The 20,158-nt window shown below is 26.8% G+C and overlaps 1 protein-coding gene across 7 annotated transcripts; it reads left to right on the plus strand.

Annotated features, from left to right (window-relative positions):
* Nucleotides 1-644: 644 nt before the first annotated feature.
* LOC107455801 (high mobility group protein 20A) lies at nt 645-19,546 on the plus strand. 7 transcript variants are annotated; one of them, XM_043047131.3, is made up of 10 exons: nt 649-926; nt 1,826-1,913; nt 3,839-3,900; nt 5,823-6,029; nt 8,103-8,217; nt 8,610-8,656; nt 9,942-9,995; nt 10,990-11,074; nt 16,189-16,404; nt 18,789-19,546. In XM_043047131.3, exons 2-10 carry the CDS (start codon nt 1,835-1,837, stop codon nt 18,923-18,925), a joined length of 1,002 nt encoding a protein of 333 aa, XP_042903065.1. In that variant the 5' UTR covers nt 649-926; nt 1,826-1,834; the 3' UTR covers nt 18,926-19,546. The 7 variants fall into 7 exon arrangements, with proteins under 7 accessions (XP_071041171.1, XP_042903065.1, XP_042903066.1 ...); XM_043047130.3 differs by lacking the exon at nt 649-926 and adding an exon at nt 969-1,106; XM_071185068.2 differs by lacking the exon at nt 649-926 and adding an exon at nt 1,000-1,049.
* The last annotated feature ends 612 nt before the right edge of the window (nt 19,547-20,158 follow it).

Genomic DNA, 20,158 nt, shown 5'->3' on the forward strand with positions numbered 1-20,158 from the left:
TCTTCTCTTTAATATGCAGAGTAAAATATTTTTTCTTCTTTTCGCATGTTTAAAATGTGTACTTGCGTGAACTTCTTCTTGTTTATATTGTTAATAAATACTTCAATTCTGTAAAGAAGTCTTACTCGAAATAACAATTACAATTATAAACTTTGCTTGCATTTCATTACAAAAATGTTGTTCAAAGTAACATATTTATCTCAAACAAGTAATGGTTGCAATTGTTCTGACTAAGATTTTATAGATTATACAAAATTATTATTAAAAAAATATTTGCAGTGTAAGAGAGAGTTAGAAAAACAGAATACATGTAAGAAAAATGTATGCAAAAAAAATTATGTTAATTTAAATGCATTTACAAATTCAAAAAAGAAAACGAATGAAAAGTAAGTAAGAATAGAAGAATTATTTTTCATTCTTTGCGAGCTATTCTCGTTGAATGTGGTCTGTGCCCCTCCGATCACTGGGAAGATATATGGGGAACCTGATTGGTGAATTTTTCGATGGCAAATATTTTTCACCAATCAGATTCTCATTCTTCCTTGAAAGCAATCGGAGATGCGTGAATAGTGTGAACAGATATTATTACCGCGTGAGTCCCATGCAGTTGAAAGCTTCTTTAATAAAAACTGAAATGGCAACACCTTCAAAGCCATTGGATATAGATTCGTAATATTATTAATTAGGTTCTTAGTCAACCGTTTGAATTTTTTCAGTTGAAAAAGTTTTATTATGCACATAGCACATATATTAACGTCTTATTACACGAACAAAGAACGTGATAAATTTTTCTCAGTGCAATCAGTTGAATTAAGAATTTCAACCTGATGTTTTGTTGTTTTCTTGTTTTACGCTTGAAATTTTAAAATTATAACAATATAAACAAATTAATTCGGTGGAGTGATTAAACATTTTATTAATTTAAAGTAACTAACATTCAAAATACTTTTATTTATAAAATTAGCATTGCTCATGCGCATAAATCTAAATTATATTGCGGCCATATTGTTATTGATTTTTTGAAGTAAACAACCTCACCGCAGACGCTTGTATAATTCTTTGTCATTGAATTCATAGCTTATTAGTAGTTTAAATTAAAGATGCGGGTAAACGTTGGAATGTTCAAATGATTTCATTTTGAATTATTTAATATTTATTAAAATCTTTAGTTAATAACCAACAAACGTAGATTGTAAATGAAAAAAAAACAATGATAAATGCATTTATTCTTACTTATTTTCCATTTGTTAACATATTTTTTATATACTTCGTTTTGTTTTCTCTAAAGAGAAATATGATTTTCAATTTCATTTCTCTTATTCATTGTTCACAGATTTTTTGTTTTATTTTTCTTTAGTTAATTGTTTTACTCATTTATAATTAATGTCATTTTCAGAGATTAGCACTTATCTTATAAGTATGCAAAATTTAAGAAATTTTGTGTCATTTATTTGTAAACAATCGATCAAAATTTTTTTCTTAATAGTTAAAGGGGAAATATTCATAATAGCTTGGTTGCATGAATACAAATTAACATTTTTTTAATATATATATTTGAGGATTAAATTCCATTTATGTTTCCATATTAGGAAAATTCTTTAAAAAAAATAAAGTATATTTATTGCTATCAAAATTTTTCTTACTGTTTAGTGTAGAAAAATAGAAAATTTTATATAGTTTGTGTATGTTTTCCAATTGTGTTATTTGTTTTCATAATATTGTTAGTTTTTATCTACTTTAGCTCAGCTATTTTATTATTGGAGTTATTAAATATGCATGTGAAAACAAAATATAATGATATCTCATTTTAATTTTACTTTTTCAGCACTTAATTATGCAGGGAGAAAATCTCACTGCTCCTCCTAGTAATAATGGCAGTTCTCATACCAGTTTAAGTGCACCATTACCATCAGGTTTGTATTAATTATAATTAATTCAATTGGATTGATCTTGTGAATTTATTTATTTCTTGTTTAGTATGTGGGCAATTCCATGAAAGGGTTAAACAAAAAATTCAAAATAAATAATTTTTAGAAAACAAGGTATTTTAAAGGTATAAAATTGAAGATTTAGAAATATTAACTATTTACTTATATTTTTTCGGGGGATTGGCGTATCGTGATCTGTGGCAGAATTATCACCAAGTCTTGGAAACTTCCGGGCAGTGGCCCGCGAGAAACTTCAAAAAAAAATCACAGAAAGAGACCAACTTGAAAGGTATAACTCTTAGCCACCCCCGGGCAAGCATCTACAAGTATTTTTGTTAAAAAATTTGCAAGTTTAAGATCTATTTGGCACTTTGGCGATTGTAGTTGGCGCGACAGATCGCGATACGGAAATATCCCCTTTTTTTCCAATCAGTAACTGGCTGTTGAATAAAGGACAATATCATCTGAAATGTTTAGTCATATTTAGTGACTCAAAGAAATCTAGATTTTTGTTTTGTTTTGTTAATTCATGTTTATATCGAGAACTGAGTTATATAATCATTGAAGTGCACTATATAAAGACAGGTCATGTTGCAATAATATGTAGAAAACTGCACATTTTGATTTTTACAAGAATTCTCATGAGACACTTCAGATATTTTTTGTCCGGCATTAAAGTATAATTAATTGTCCTGAGAAAATAAAACTAAGAGCTAGAAAATTAAAATTTTCTATTTGAAATAAGATTTAGCTAATTGATATAATCTATTTAAATTTTGTAAATATTGAATATCTTTTTTAAGTCTCGCATCATTATATCTTTTATATTTTAGTTAATTTTCTCTAAAATCTTAATTTTCTCTACCTCGCATTTTTTAGTTATAAGATGAAGTGAAATCCGCATAAACAAAACTAAATGAACCATTAAGTTAATTTAAAATACAAATGAAAGTCCAATATCCTGAATCCAATCCGGAAAATAGATTTTTCCTGATAATTGGTCTTTAAGGTAAGCAAATATCAAAACATCTTAATTCTATTAAAAAATGATAAATAGACAATAAATAACGCCAATTTCAATAAACAGCGAATGAATTCACGTAATCGCACTAATTTGAAAGATTTTGTTATAGATTTCCATGTGGTTTTTAAAATCTCGATGCAAATTCCGAGTCACGCATTTCAATTAGTAATCATTTCCAGTCTACTATATTAGCGAAGATTTTACACTAAACCCGCACGGTTTTGCTGATTGTTTTTTTTTCGGTAGCTATTAAAGCAGATTTCCACTCCGTTTTTAAAATTTGATTGCTTTAATACAATATTATTTCGATCGACAAATTTCAAATCATGCATTTTGCACTCAATTATTCACGATTTACCTGCAATCTCGCGTTTTCAGCGAGAATGGTTACTGATTTCATAGTTTTTTAATGCTTCATTATCATACACAGGAAATTTCGAATCGCGCATTTATAGAATTACTATTTGATTGCTCGATTTGTGGCAATTTTATAGTTCATGCGGTTTTGTCGATCACCATTTCAACAGTTTGGGATTTTCACATAGATTTTAAAATGTTGATCTCATTTTTAATAGAATAGTATTATGATCCATAAATTCCAAGTTGCACTTTTGAATAATCAATTAATGACATGCTTTAGCTGGTAGAGTTTCATCTCAAATCCGTAATTTTTTCAAAATACGAAATTTTTGCGCACTCTTAAATTAAATGAGTGATTCTTGGCAGTAATAATTATTTTATGCGAAATGTGAAAATAATTCACAGCTTTTTCAGGTTTTTATTTTCACTGTGCATATTTTTTTAACAAAAATTTAATTTTGTATTGAAACTATTATATATGATAATCCTTTAATTGTTATTTCCCTATTTTTTCCCCTCCTTTTAGATATTAATCCAACTGAAAGCAACATGTCAATGAATACTGATCAAGATTCTAACCTAGTTGAAGTAAATATATTTCTGTGATTGATAATTTCAGTTTTATGAAATTTGATTGTAAAGAGGTTATGTGTGATTGGCAACTGCTTGAGGATTCATCCATAGTGATGATTTTAGGACAATGCTTTAAAGACTTTGCATTTAAATAACACATATAGGTGGAACAATAATCATAGCCTGTCAAAATATCTTTAAAGTTATAAAATATAATGTTTTTACAAAATTGTAGATAATGAAATTGTTTTTCATACAGGACAGGACGTGTATGCTAACTTTTGTTCTTGAGAAAGCATTGCACAGCAATTAAACATTGCCTTATAATTTTTAACTACTTAGTATACTAATGCAATTAAAATTAGATTCTTAAGTCAAAATGCTTGTCATAAGTTTTTGCCAGTTTTGTGAAGTGCAGATATTGCACTAACACTTCAATCATCAACATCTTCAAAAATTACAAATGTTAAATTTTATCACGTGCCAATATTTTAATAAAAACTTAAGATTATTCCTCTTAAGTTAAACTAAATTGTTTGACATAAACTAAGAAAATATAAAAGTAAGCATGAAGTCTATTTGTTGAGCAATTGGTAGAAGACCAAAGATTGATTTGAATAAGTTTTATCCTGGTTTAAATAAATGCACATGTTATAAATATAAAATGGTACAAAATTACTTAAAATCTATTTTACAAATTCTTTAAAAATTATTTAATCAAAAAATTTTTTCTTTTTTTTTCTTTTACAAGAATGAAATATTTTGTACTGAAATATTTAGCTTTGTACAAAGATAATTCTTCACTTATGGCCAATTCCATGCGACTATCTTTAAATTTAATATTATATCTTATTTTTAAAATTATATGGGATGATTTTTAATAGCCTAATATTATTTTGCGTATTAACAATATTAAATAAATTAAAATATAAATTAATTATTTTTATTTTCTTTACAAGATATTTAAAAATTAATATTTAATTAAAAAATTTCACCGGCCTAATATTACGCATTCAGTAGCCTAATATTATTATGCATATTAGAGACGAAAGTTCTAAATATTTTATTTAGAATAAAAATATAAAATATGGCTTTTGTTACATAAGAAGGACATGAAGTAAAACATATTTTTATGTAAAAAATTATCCTCCTTCTATATGCAATTATTTTATTTGATATCTATTTGTTTTGAAATTTAGTTTAAAAAAAACATCAAATTAACAGGAAACATTGAAAGTAAACATGAAATGACATATAAAAAAAGCTCTTGTGGCTGATGTTATTTTTTTAAAACTGATGTTTCAAATACAAACTATATTTTAAAAAAATATACATAAAATAGTTAATGAAAAAAACTAAGAAATTTGAAAATGGGGAGAGGCTGTTAAATATCCAGAAAAAGTATAGGTTATACTTTATTCTATGTAGACTAAAGCAAAATGCAACGGAAATAAAGCACAAATGAAAGTACATAAATGGACATGCTATAGTTTCAGTTCCATTAACAAGAACCTTCCTAAGTGTCTAAATGTGAAATGAAGATAGAAAAGTAAATTCTGTTCCTAGTTGTTAAACCACTTTACACATCTCTTCACTTTTCTGCTTTACTTTTCATGTTTATACTTTTCTACCTTCATTTAGGATTTAAACAATGAGGAAGGTTCTTGTTTATGGAACTGAAACTATAGCATGTCCATTTGGGCTTTATTCACGTTTTTTGCTTTAATGCTATTGAATATTTATTTTTTGTTATGTTGTCCTTTGTATTATGGAATGCCCTTATGGCAAAGTGTTGGCTAAGTATTTGTTATTCGTCTAGAATTTACTGTATAATGCCTCTCTTGAAATTGGTTTTATTGGATTTGCCTTGCTATCAAATTGTTATAACAAAAATGTTTGATGCTTTTAATTAAAAAAAAAATGTTATTTTTTCATAGAAACGAAGGGGTGGCTGGCCAAAAGGTAGAAAACGAAGGCGTGGCCCAAGGGATATGAATGCACCTAAGCAGCCTCTTACCGGATATGTGCGATATTTAAATGAAAATCGAGAAAAGGTCAGGGGTGAAAATCCAGGTGCCAGTTTCTCTGAGGTCACTAAAATACTTGCATGTGATTGGAGTAAGTTAGGAGTGTCAGAAAAACAGGTAGGTTAAAATTAAATAATTTGTTGTATTTTATTTATTTATTTTTTGCCTAAGGTTATAAAGTTTGTAATACAGCTACAGTAAATAGTAGACTAATGATAACTTTATATAAATTAAAAAGTTCACTGTCACTCACAATAAGCTCAACGTATGTTTGATGATCAACACGATACTTTAAAAAAATACATGACATAACATTATTTAGGCTCCTTAAAAACTCCCAACTATTTGAACCTCTTGTGAGTTTTTTTTCAATAGTAGTGCTCAAAATATAGAGAAAACATGGAAAATTACAGAACAATGAAAAAAAGGGGAAAAGAAAATAATATAATAATTAGGGGGGGAAATTAATAAAAATCCAGAAAATAAAAGATATAATTTTAATATTTCTTAATAAGATCATATCTTTTATTTTCCAGATTTTTATTATTTTTATGATTATTATTTTTCCCTTTTTTCATTGTTCTGTTATTTTTTCCATGTTATCTCTACATTTTGAACTTATTTTAGGAGTTCTATTTACTTGCAGCTTATGGGCAATAACATTTTTAAAAATTTGTAGACATTTTATATAACATGAAAAATTCATCCGTCAGTACTTTTGTAAATAAATCTGCTGCAAAGATAGTTAAATTGAGGGTCGATTTCCTTATATGAATTATTGCTACTCCACAGGGAATTTGAAAATCACCTAAAATAACAGGGAATTGTTTAGTTTTTCTTTACAAACTGGAAAAATACAAGGAATTTTGTTTCTTATTTTCAACTTTTAAAAAATGGTGACCACTCAAAGCCCAATCTATGGCATATTTAAAGATGATATTTCAGCTGCACTAAACTATTTAATTTACTCTAGCATTATTTGTTTTAAATATGTTCAGATGTACCTTTTTTTTCTAAGTTTCTCCAGCACTTAAATTTAGCATACTTAGTACAATATAGGTCACACAAAAGTGCAGTGATAGTGTGTTTCCTCTTAATATATTTTGTATAATATCTATAGGGAAATTTTTTTTTTCCAGATTAGAGTGGCAACTCTGGAATAGAAAACTAAATTTCTAATATTGTTTAAGTTGTTAAACCTAGTACAGTAGGGAACTGATTATCCGGAGCAATCGGGACCATCACTATTCCGGATAACTGATTTTTCCGGTTTTCTGAATCGCTACAAAAAGCCGTTTTTTTTATTGTCAAACTCAACTGAAAAAAATTTATTTGGAAATAATCTTAAAAAGAAGAAAAAACAATGAAGTAATACACTAATGATTGTTTCCAAAATGATGGTAAGGTAAACATCTTTCAAAAAAGAAAGAAAAATCTTGAAATCTTATAAGGAAAGAAACATTTTTTTTAAAAAAAAATGGCGGGAAAATTTATTGAATTTCGTTCCGGTTTTTTGGTTTTCCGGTTTTCTGATTTCCGGATAACGGGTTCTGTACTGTATTATGAGCATTTTAGTATCTTAGTTATGGAAATATTGTAAATATATATATCATGAAATCCATCATTTGGTGGTTTTGTTAATAAATTTTTCTACAGAGAAAGTTCAGTTTAAGATTGTTTTTTTCTTTTAAGAATAGTATTAAGAAAAGTGTTTTAAATTATCTTCAACCTTTAGATGGTTTCTTGACTTAATTTAAAAACTTGTTGATGAAGTCATATATCACTTGTTAATCATTACGGGTTTGTGGTTGTATGATGTGGGCAATGCTACTCCACCGCCATGGCTTAGCCATAGGTGCTCACTGGGTAACAATAAGAGTGTAGCAATTTTGGTATTTCTGAGGCCAATGGGAAATAGACCCAAGTTCCCGCCATTAACCAAAGAAAAAAAACTTGCTAATCATGCACTGAACAAGAATAGACCAACATTTGTCGTGCGAAAGTACCAATGTCGACTCTATGAGATAATGAGTTGCAAATGTTCTGTATACATCAGCTTACTAATGTTATAAACTAAAAAAAATTTATATGATTAATATTTTTACATAATTTTATATTTATATGTAAATCATCTTATTGTAATTAGATTAAGGCATTTAAGCTTGAAGAAGACTTCAATTTATTTTTTAGAAATATCTTGAAGAAGCAGAAAAAGATAAAGAACGTTATATGAAAGAATTAGAACAGTATCAACAAACAGAGGCTTATAAAATTTTCAAGAAACAGCAAGAGAAAAAGCGAAAAGGTTTGTATAATATTTTTCTATTTTTACCAGAATTCGTAAAATTTTTACGTCTGTTTTGTTTACTTAACATAAGATATTTCTTTATTTACTAGGCTTTTATATATTTTCTGTTTTTATTTTATTTATTTATTTATTTTTGCTGTGCAAAAGAAAGTGTATTTCAGTGTGTAAAAGAAAAGAAAAAGCATTGTATTAAATTTTGAAATCAACATTGAATATCTTAATTATTTTTTATGTAATGATCGATTTTCGTGTACATTCAATCTAAATGTTTTGAGGCAAATTAACCTTAAACATGTTAATTTGTCAAATAATATATTAAATTATAAATTCAGGCAAAGAAACATACATTTCTGAAAAATTTTATAAATATACTCTTTTTTTTTCTTTAGAATATGAAGATGGAGATGGTTCTTATTATACATCGTCAAATGTTGAGGTAAGAAAATAATTTTTAAAAAAAATTCTTATACCAGAGATTAAATGTTTTGAAGAAAAAAAAATTTACAATTTCATTTAAGTGTACTGAAACATTATTTTGTGGAAATTCGGAAACTTATAATTTATCTTTCTTTTAAATCATTTATAATATAGCTCTTTTTGTTTGTTATAATTTTTTCCTCTATTATAATATTTTATGATGAATATTTTAAAACTAATTTTTAAAAAAGTCTGTGGTTAAATATTGTTGTTTGAGTAAAAACACAATTTTTTTTTTTTTTTTTTTTTGCAACAAAAAGTAAGCATAGGCCAACTAAAAATTTGCCATATTTTAAAAATGTTTCTATATTTTAGTGCCTATTTCCATTTCTCATACAATAAAATAATTTCTTGTAATATTTTTCAAAAAGTATTTATGGCAAATGAACCATTGTGTAACTACAAAATATAGCTTTCTGTTTAAGTTATAAGTCCATAAGTATTTTTATGTCCATATTTCCTTTACTTCCATTAAAAATTGTTTTAATTCATTTTTTAATCAGACTATCTAAAGTAATGCAAAAATATATTTATTGAAAATAATAATAAATAATAAAAATAAATTGTATATATTGTAAAAAGTTATATATTTTCATCATAGTTTTTTTTTATATCCATATATTAATTGCTTAAAATATTATTTGTTAATCCGATTATGAAGATTTAGCTGTATTTGTGCAGTTACTTTTACACATAAAATGTTTATAAATCTTAAACTGCTTTTAGCTTGCTTTAATTAGGTTCTTAGACTCATTTAAACAACAGCTTTCATGAAAATTTGATTATTGTATTTTAATTTGCATTTAGTGACACATGGATTCAACTCGGTTGTACTAGGCCAAACTTCAGATTAAAAAAAATCTTATGCGTTTAAATTAGGAAAATTAAACAGTACTATAAACTATATCTGATGAGAAAACAAATGGTAGAAAAACTGGCTAGAAAACAAAATATGAAGGATGGATAACTAGTTTTTCATAATTTTCTGACATTGCTAACAAATTAACAGTGTGGAATCACATGCTGGAATAAAACATTTTATTAGTTTTTTTCTCTTCACTATTATGTTCGTTTACCATTGTATGTCCCATTGTTAAATGTTTTTAAAATTTATGAGGACTATACTCTTATTTTCAGTTTCATATGTAATTTGTTTTCTATTGAAGTTTAGTCATATTAAAATGAAACATATGGTTTAAAAGCCATTAGTGCTAATGTAAAAAAATCTTATTCCATGCTGACAGATGGAAGATCCTAGATTTCTGAAGCCTGGATTACCCTATATGGAACAACAATCTGTAAGAATTAAACAAAAGTTGATTGATAATAAACAAATGTGTTTGTTGCCCTGTTTATATTCCTCATTATCTCCACCAAATGTTACTTCATTTTTATATGTTTATGATTTTAATGTTAATATTTTGTCGACTTTTTTTTTGAGAAAATTTTTACCCTTTAGTTTTGTTGTCATTCTTCTTTAATATTTCAAAAATTTATAAATGGCATAAATTTTGAAAAATTATATCCAGTCTTTTGTTTTTGTGTATATTTTCATTATTTCCCATAAAAGTTTTATGTTCAAATATTTTATTTTATTTTAATCTTAAAGGTTTCCAAAAAAAATAAAGTACAGGCAAATGCTGCATTTACAATTTCTAGAATATTCGCTTCGATTTGATTCGATTTTGGCGCTGATTCGATTTGATTTTGAAAAAATATGATTTCACAATTTAATTTGATTTTTCAAGAAATCTACAAAATAACCAATCTTAAAATTCATTGTAACAATAAGTATCCAACTGGGTTCAAAGCAATATCTTTAAGAAATTTTAATCTATTTATAATGAAATAGTTACAATAACTTTATGGATTATAATTGGACATGTTAGTTATTTCTAAAATTAAGTGGGAACCTTGCATATGTTAAAATATGGTGTAAAAATTTTACATAGTTGACAATCTGTTTTCTGTACAATAATTTATGTCTCAGAACATATTTATCTTGATTCAAAAATAAAATTTTGAAAATTAGATGAAAGAGCTTAGATTAAATAAGTAAACAAATTGTTAGATGTTTAAAATTTTCTTTTATTTATTTTAATTTGAAAATGACTCTAGAAATCTGTCTGTAATGTTTGTGTTTTTTATCAATTTGCAGTCTTAAAAATTAAGCTCTTCCAGTAACTTTTTAAAAAACAAAAACTTTTACAACCCAAGTTTTTCTTTCCTTTTTTTCAATGTTTTTGAATTCAGGTTGTTTATTTATTTATTTTTTTTAATGTTTCCATGTAGCCTATGAATGAAGCTCATCATGATAGTGAAGCACCAGGGTTTGATATTCCAATTTTCACTGAAGAATTCCTTGATCATAACAAAGGTAATTTTACTACAGATACAAACTTTTTTCTGCAAATGCATTTTTTTCATTGTCATAAGTTTTAAAGTAAAATTGTATGTTATGTATGAATATAAGGGAAAGTGGATTAAATGTGATTTTTGAGGCTGATTTCACAACTACAAAAATTTAGTTATTATTATCTAGTAGGTTATAGGTCTAGTAGGTAATAGGTTAGTTATTATTATCTAATAAATTAGTTCTAGATAGGCTTTTCAGCTATGAAGATTGAGTCGGGGCATGTAAAAATCTGATCATTAGATCAAGAGATATTCAGGGTGTTCACTTTTTCTTGGGCTCTGTACATTTAAATATTATAATAACCTTTAAATATATCATTTTTATGAAGAAAATTTTTTTTTTATTGGAGTGAATTAACATAGACATAAATCACATTTAATCCACTTTCCCATATATTCATACATAACAATTTTCCATATAATAAAATTATTTATGTTACATTAACATCATAATTATCAAATGATTTCAACAATTCTTAATATTATACCCTCAATACATTAAAAAACACTTTAGTTAAATATTTATCAGCAGTATTTTAAATCAGAAAGTTAAAAAATAAGTGAAACATACATCAAAAGGATACACAGTTAAATAATCGATACAGAACATGAAAAACAGGATTTAGAAATTTAATTCTCATTAAAACAGCCTTTGCATTAATCAATGATCCTCCTATGATATTGTTTCAAATTTTTAACAGATAATCACACATCAGATTGAAATTGGTAATTTTTTTTCCCTTCTTAAAAATGATATATTTAAAGGTTAAATATAATATTTAAGTGCACAGTGCCCAAGAAAAAGTGAACACCCTGAATATCTTTTGGTCTTATGATCAGATTTTTACATGCTACGACTCAATCTTAATAGCTTAAAAGCCTATCTAGAACTAATTTACTAAATAATAATAACTAACCTAATTAACTAGGCGTAATTTTCTAATTAAAAAGAGTAGATCAATTTTTGTAGTTATGAAATCAGCCTCAAAAATGAACTTTCTTTCAGTAAAACAGCCTGTTTCATGATGGATTTTGACTCTCAAAATAGTAGTTGGCCTACAATGTGGAAAAATTAGAGCCCCAATAATTTGTTCAGTGTATGAGTTGAAATTGCCTATTTCTTTATATCTTAAGAATCTTTAAATGGAATTTAAAAAAAATTCTAGACAATTGTGAAATTTGTTAAATCTAAATATAAATTCATGTGAAAATTATTTTTTAATAATTATTTGTTATTTTATTTTATTTAATAATAATTAAAAACTTTTGAATTGTGAGATAAACTAGTTTTTGCATTGTTTTAAAGTAAGTAATTTTAAATGAAAAAATGTATAATTTAAATCGAATCGATTTCTAAGTTATCCAGATTTAAAAAGTTTTGCATTTAAAATTTGATGTCTACCAATTTCATTCAAATTGAGGTCATTTGTTTGTGAGACGGTAATCTCAAGTGCTGAAAACCATCCCGCTGTAAAGAAAATTAAATAAGTTAGGAAAAGAACTTTTCATAATTTGAAACTACTAAATGAGTGGACTGTTAATTCCTCTCAGTAAAATAAAAATCATGTGCTTTTTGTATGCTTGACTTAGTTCATATGTACTAAAAGCTAGTATAAAAAACTTGCACGAGTTTCTATAATAGTTGAAAAATTACCAATTTCAATTTGATGTGTGATTACCTCATGCAATGAATTTTAAAAATTTGAAACCATAGGAGGATCATTGATTAATACAAAGGCTGTTTCAATGAGAATTAAATTTCTAAATATTGTTTTTCATGTTCTATATCAATTATTTAACTGTGTATCCTTTGAAGTATGTTTCACTTATTTTTTAACTTTCTGATTTAAAATAATAATACTGATAAATATTTAACTAAAGTGTTCTTTAATGTGTGGAGGGTATATTATTAAGAATTCTTGAAATCACTTGATAATTATGATGTTAATATAACATAAATAATTTTATTATATGGAAAATTATTATGTGATAGTTTAAACAAATATTATTTATATTAAAACTATATAATTTTATGTCAACTGATTTTACAATTTATATTACTATACTAATTTTAGAAATAAAATACCTAAAAACGATTCATATATGCAGAGAATTGTGATGAAAAATTTGTCTTATTATATTAAATTGCTAATTTTAATAATACAGAAGAGAATTTTGTTATTTGAATTGTTGAAAATGAGTAGCTTATAAAATTAAATGTGTTTGTTTATAATCCTCGGCATAACACATTAGAACTCAATGTGTGTGTTATGTAATTTTTTTTTTTTCATTTTTGGTTTTACTGCAATACATTATCTTTTTGAGCTAGTAGACACTGTGTAATTATTAAACTTGTAGGAAATTATATCTCATTAGGGTTTGTAAGACTTATTGGTAACTTGAAACTTATATTTATTTTTTGTTTTGTTTTTTTTAATTCTTGCCCTTTTATGTATTTATTTAATTTTTTTTATGGTTTGATTGTATGTGTTTAAAACTAGAAATTTTAGTTGTTCATGCTTTATTGCTTTTATGATGTTCAGACGTGCCAACTCTCCCGCATTTTGCGGGAGTCTCCCGAATTTTGAGTTATTCTCCCGCCCTCCGGAATTGATTTGAAAAACTCCCGAATTTTACTGCGATCGACGGCCAAACTCAAAATTACCTAATTTTTCCGCGAGTGCGAAGGTAAGTTTTTCTTTCAGCTTGAATTCCATCCCCTCTTATCAAACTACCATCTGCCTGAAGCGTAGCTGAACATGCTTTATTTTTCCCCCTCTTCAACGTTACCTCTAAAAACACTCCTATTTCACCCGCCCCCTTACACTGGGGGCGGGTGAAATCTTCCTCTTCTTTCGTGTGGAGTTGAATGCAATGACGTCACATGTCGTTATCGAGTGACGTCCGTTCAGGAGTGGGGAAACTCGTAGTCTCGATAGTTGGAATTGATATTGTATCTTGCTGTTTTTATAGTTTTAAATGCGTATTTTTCCACGGTTGGCAACAAGCTCGTAAACTAGCAACGTGATATCAATTATTCGTTTAGTCTTCGTATATTTAAAAAAAAATTCAAGGATGTCTTAAGTCGAAATGGAAGTATGGATCAATTTCAACAAATCATGTACCAATGACTTTAGCAAGACTTAATTGCGGAGAGCTAAGTCTGCAACTCTTTTTTTCATGCATACAGTAGAGAACCATTTATCTGGTATCCAGATAATCCGGAAAAAAAATTTGCTCGGTTCTCCCGCCATTTTGAACTAAAACGATATGAAAAAAAAAGCGGAAACTGGACTAATCCTTGAAGTTGAGTAGAGGAAAATGTGCGGAAGGGAAGAATTTTTTTCCCCGTTTACCCAGAGAAACGTCATTTCTTCCGCGACCTTGAAGATTTTAGATCTTCATTCTCTTTTAGGTCGTTAAACTCAAAGGAGTGGCATGATGATTTCGTTTGCTAGTTTGATTTACGAGGGGGTTGGGAAAATGCATTGCACATGCTTATCAGTGAACAGAAGATGAAAGAGAAAAATATATTTATCTATTTGACATCGATTAATAAAAATAAAATGTTTTTCTTTTGAATAAATTCTGATTCTTTGGAAGTGCGGTATCATTCACAAGTTTTTCTTGATGTGGAATCACACCTGCTTTAATTAAAAATCGCGTTTTTATAAAAAAAAAAAAAGGGAGAATTGTTTATTAATTTAAGCATACAATTATTTTATGAAGCAGATTGCAGTTTTGTTTTTCTGATTCCACTACGTTTTTTTTTTCTTTTTCATGATAAATTTTGCACTCAATAAAATAATTTGTATTACCAAATTTTTTCATTAGTTTTTTTTTTTTAAAGTCCGTTGATCTTGCCTTGTTCTAGGTTTTAATATTTATGCTAGTGCCGTTTTTTAACTATCGTTTCGGTTCGATAATTTTCAAGTGTTGTTTTTATTTAGATTAATAGGTTTTCCTTTTATTTTCGCCCCCCCCCCCCCCATGAAATATATTGCGTTATTTAATCATTGGTTTTGTTTATTAGTTGATTTAGGAATCGTAATTATTTTTTAAACTTGTTTTTCTTATCTAAACTTGCAAATTTTTTTATTCTTTTAAATTTTATTTTTCTACAATTTTTTTCCTTTTTAGATTTAGGAGTGCTTTTCTTTTTTCTCTTACTTTAAAATGTGTTTACATTTTTTCCTTGTAATTTGGGTTTGATAAAACATCGATTAACGACACTTTTTTGTCGATCCAGGAAACCGGGAAATTAAGACATCCGGGATAGCGATGGTCCCGAGCATCCCGGATAATTGGTTCTTTATTGTACAGACATTAGTATTGAATTGGTTTTTTAAAATAAAATACTTATTCAATTTGTTTATTTTTTAAAAGTTTTTGTGTATTTTTATTACAGTGTCGGGTTTTTGAATAATGTTTTATTAAGGAAATGGTATTTATTTAAAGAGTATCTACCTAATATAGTTTTGTGTTGCTAAATCTGTGTTTAATTATTTTATTTCCATTTAATATTTTTAAACAATTATTGCTCTATTAGTGTGCAAAATTTCTTGCATTCTTATATTTAATAAATTTTTTACTTAAAATTCCTTAGAAGTGCCAAATGTTGCATACCATGCACCTTTTTTTACCCCTCCTGAAATCTCCTGAATTCTTGTTAGGGAAACTCCTGAATGTTAATTTTGCTAGGTTGGCACGTCTGGATGTTAATTTAAATAACTTCAATGTTATTTAAAATGATCTTATATGAAAAATAACTATACTATAATTGAAACTAAAACTTCGTATGTTAATAGTAGAATAAAACTTTAAAAACATTAACAAAAAATTACGATAAATATTTAAAGCAAAAATAAACTATATTTTTAAGTATTTTATGAAATGTACAAACTATACCATTTTGAAATCAGTATCAAGAATTTTAATTTAAATCTTATTCAAAGTATTTCAAGATTATAGTTTTTTTTTATTTTTAATTTATCAAAAACATGTGAATGTTTTCAAATTTATTTATTTTGCTATTTTTATATAGCTCATATTAATATTTTTTTAAATTCTTTACAGCCAGAGAAGCTGAATTACGACAGCTGCGTAAATCAAACACTGAATATGAAGAACAAAACGCTATTCTGACCAAACATATTGAGAATATGAAGTCTGCAATCGATAAACTTGAGGTTGAAAATGCTCAACAACACAGTAATAATATAGGGCTGAAACAGCACTTGGATAGTTTGCGCAACATGCTACTAAACAGCTTTGCTGACTTTCCTCTGCCAAGTAAGAAATCTCTTTTTTTATCTCTTGAAAGATGAAAAAGTCAAAATTGTCTTTCTCTAAAACTGACAAATCTCTGAAGGCTACAATTTAAGGCATGGAGCAATATGATAGGGAGCCATGTTTTCAAATCAATCAGGAGAGTGCTTTTAGTAGAGTTTAGTTAGTAGAGTTAGACTTAGTGCTGTTTTGTAGTGAAAATTCTGGAAATTATTAAACTACCTATCTGTAAACAATACTAAGGAAAAATTTTGTGTATAAACGTCAATTAGGGGTGAAATGTGACTTAATCAGTAGATTATCCCTATCCTTTCAATTAATTATTATTTATTACTACCAACCATCAATGATAAACTAGAGAGTGTTTAAAATATAGTTGTTAGTGAGAGCCCTATTTCTTTCATAAGGATTGCTGATTGGGAGGGATGAAAATTGTTAGTTCCCCTTGACTAATTCCTTCTTTCGATTTTTAAGTATTCTAGTGTACAAAATTATACAAATCTTAACTTTAAAAAAATAGTAATAATAAAAAAGTGAACTTGTCAGAGGACTTTTTCCAATAAGTTTGGTGAAATTACTGAAGTTTGCTTATTTCTATTCTGATACTATCTATTTTAAAAACAGAAAGTACTTTTTTTAAATGGTAGGAATATTGTCGGTCACAACATTCATTTATTGAGATTAAAGTTAAAAAGTTTTATCCATTATAATTTTTCCTGCAAAAATTCCTAAATTCAGCAAAATTTTTTTATTATATTCTAATTTAGAGATATTTTGTTGCTCTCAAAATCTAATGTTTGACATTAACAATACGAAAAACCATGCTTTTCTGATTTAAAAAAAATTATATATGTGTTGATTAAATGTAATATAGAAAGAAAAATCTTGAATAAATATATCATTTCGGTAAGAAAAGGAAAGTTGGTGATTAAAATTTAATTTTGTATTGAAATATTGTGTTTTTAACAGCTGCTTTTTTTTTAAATAAAAAGTTTTTAATTGTTGCAGATTGACTTTCCCATTTATAGATAAAATTCCAATTTCATTATTTTATTTCATTTATTAGTAATATAAAATATGTTTATTGAGCTCTTTTCTTGATGTAAGTATGCATACCTGCCAAGTCTCCTGTTTTTTAACAAAGACCCCTGTATTTTACAACTATCTCCTGTTTACTCGTATATTCTCAAATTTCTCCGTATTTGTTCAAGAAATTTTTTAAAAAAATGTTGGTGAGGAAATATTTGCTGATGGCAAAGATACTCTCTTATTCCGCAACAGATTGTGCTATTGCCAGTACTGCAATATGTTGAGTGTTTATAGTTTGAGTAATTATAAATAATGGCTTTAAAAAATCTCTGTTAGGTTAAGATTTATATACATATTTTTTACTTCACTAAACACTAAATGTAAGTGCTTATATTATTTCCAATTTTGAATTTTTCTTTCTAACTTATGATTAGGCATGATGAATCAAAACTTTACTCATAGCCTAAAAAATGTCGCTAGTAAAATCTACGTTATTTCATTTCTCCAATTTTTAGCAGGTATGAGTATGTTTTGTTATAATAGCTATACAGTCGAACTCGTTTATAACGAGCACAAAGGGACCGTAACATTGCACTCGTTAAATCCGAGTGCTCGTAATAAACGGGTCCTTAAGGCAGGCGTACAACCAGAAGAGGGGGGGGGCTTTGGAGGTCAAATGATTGAGTTTACTTAAAATTTAATTAATACTTACTTACTTTATTTACATTAATTAATTTAATTAAATACTTTTCTTGCTTACTAAATTAATTCTTACTTACTAATGACGTCACGACCATACGTCATGAACGATAAGGCACGAAATCGGTTCGTCACCGCCTACTCTCACGTGACTTTTCCCATGCTTTAGATTAGAGCGATAAGGGCAATTAAGTTTCAGTTCGTTGTTTTTTTTTTATTTCGCGCGCATTTCTTATAATTTTGATAAAAGGATGAGACAGAAAGAATAGAAAGATGAAAAAAAAGATTGCAAGACAGAAAAATATTGCTCGCTAAAGCCGGGTCTTTCTCGTTAAAAGCGACTTCTGTTCCATAGACTTAACATTGATCCAACCAAATATTCTTGTTTCCCTCGGTAAATCCGAGTTCTTGTTAAATCCGAGCTCATTATAAACGAGTTCGACTGTACTTTAATTTTTATTTAAAAAGCTTTTATTTGATATGTACAAAAAAGTTTTTTATATCAAATATTTACTTTTACAAAGAGTTACAAAAATTTATTTTTATACAAAAAAAAGTTTAGATCATTATTCGACCTATCAATATTATAGTTCACATTCTAATAATAATCTTTATAAAATTTTATTTATAATTTCATTTTTTTTCTCATTTTATTCCAGATACAAATGAACTTCCGACACCTGAAACACTCGACATTTACATTGGTCATTTACATGGCTTGCTTGAAAATCCTGGTGAAAATGAACCTATGCTTGCCAGAGCCCGTGAAATTATTAGCAAGTTAGAATACCCATAAAGGCAATATCACCTGAACCAATCATCATTCATCTGTATACGTTTTTGTTTGTTTGTTGTATGTGTTGTAAATATTTTTATGTTTTTTATACATGTCAAGTTCTCAGTTGCTTCTTAATGATAATAATGTTATCAACGTTAGTTAAAATTCATAAATTTTAACAATAGTTTTTAAAAAAAACACTATATTGCATTTTTATTTTGTCGTCTGTGAATATTTTATTCCAATCATAAGGACTGAGGTTATTTTGAGTTCAGATAATAAGTACTATACTTTAAAATATTAATATCAATTAAAAAAATATTGTTTCCCAGTAAGAATTTTAAAGCAAAAATAATAATTAAAAAAACTAGTTTTATAATACAGCATAAACAAAGTTCACTCACTTTATGAAATCAAAGTCCAATTATTTAAGAGAATGATAACAACTTTATTAATTCAGAATTAAGTTATTTATTTTATATGTTTTTGCTTTCATGTGCTTTGTAAATAATGTATGTGTTTTTTTTATATATATATAAAGATCATGACAAGTTCTTAGTTAATTTTCAATAATAGTAAAGTTAATAATCTTTGTGAAAAATAAATAAACAAATTTTTACTAAATTGCTAAAAGCAAAACATGTTTGTTGCATTATTAAAATGATTTGATTTATGTGAATAAATGAATATATTATGGCACTTATTAAAACCAGGTTTAATTTAAGGTAATGATGTGGATTAAATTAATTTTATAATATGGATACAAATAAAGAAAGTAAATAATGCATAATATGGCAATCCGATTAGAATAATGTCACAACTAAAACTCCTAATTTTTTTAGAAAACAATTATAAATTGCACATATGGAAATCAAGATCAAAATAGTTAAGAAAGAACTGTTAGTATAACATGTACCTTTGTTAGTCAATTGAGTTACTGCATAACTTTCGCTCTCTTATTTTATATTTTCAAAATTTAAATTTATTAAAATTTTTGATTTCTGACTTTATTCTTGCTGGGATGTCCTGTATCTGCAAAAAAAAATTCGGTATACCTGATAATCTATGTTAGACATTATCCTAAATTTTGAACACCTGCAAAAATAAAAGTTGTAAACTCATAATTAGAGCCCGGATTTTGATGACCTAAAAAATCTCTACTAATGTTCTTAAAAAGTGCAAAAAATGCCCTTAAAAAGGGCCAAAAATGCCCTTAAAAATGCAAAAATTGCTCAAAAATGCGTTAAATAG

Source organism: Parasteatoda tepidariorum, chromosome 5 (genome assembly GCF_982258835.1).
Source record: "Parasteatoda tepidariorum strain Cologne lab strain chromosome 5, Ptep-v5.0, whole genome shotgun sequence".
In the NCBI taxonomy this organism is placed as follows: Eukaryota; Metazoa; Arthropoda; class Arachnida; order Araneae; family Theridiidae; genus Parasteatoda; species Parasteatoda tepidariorum.

Coding starts and splice junctions, on each gene's coding strand:
- LOC107455801 (XM_043047130.3), top strand. Junction 3,901..5,822: donor AAGATTCTAACCTAGTTGAA/GTAAATATATTT, acceptor ATTTTTTCATAG/AAACGAAGGGGTGGCTGGCC. Junction 8,657..9,941: donor ATACATCGTCAAATGTTGAG/GTAAGAAAATAA, acceptor CCATGCTGACAG/ATGGAAGATCCTAGATTTCT.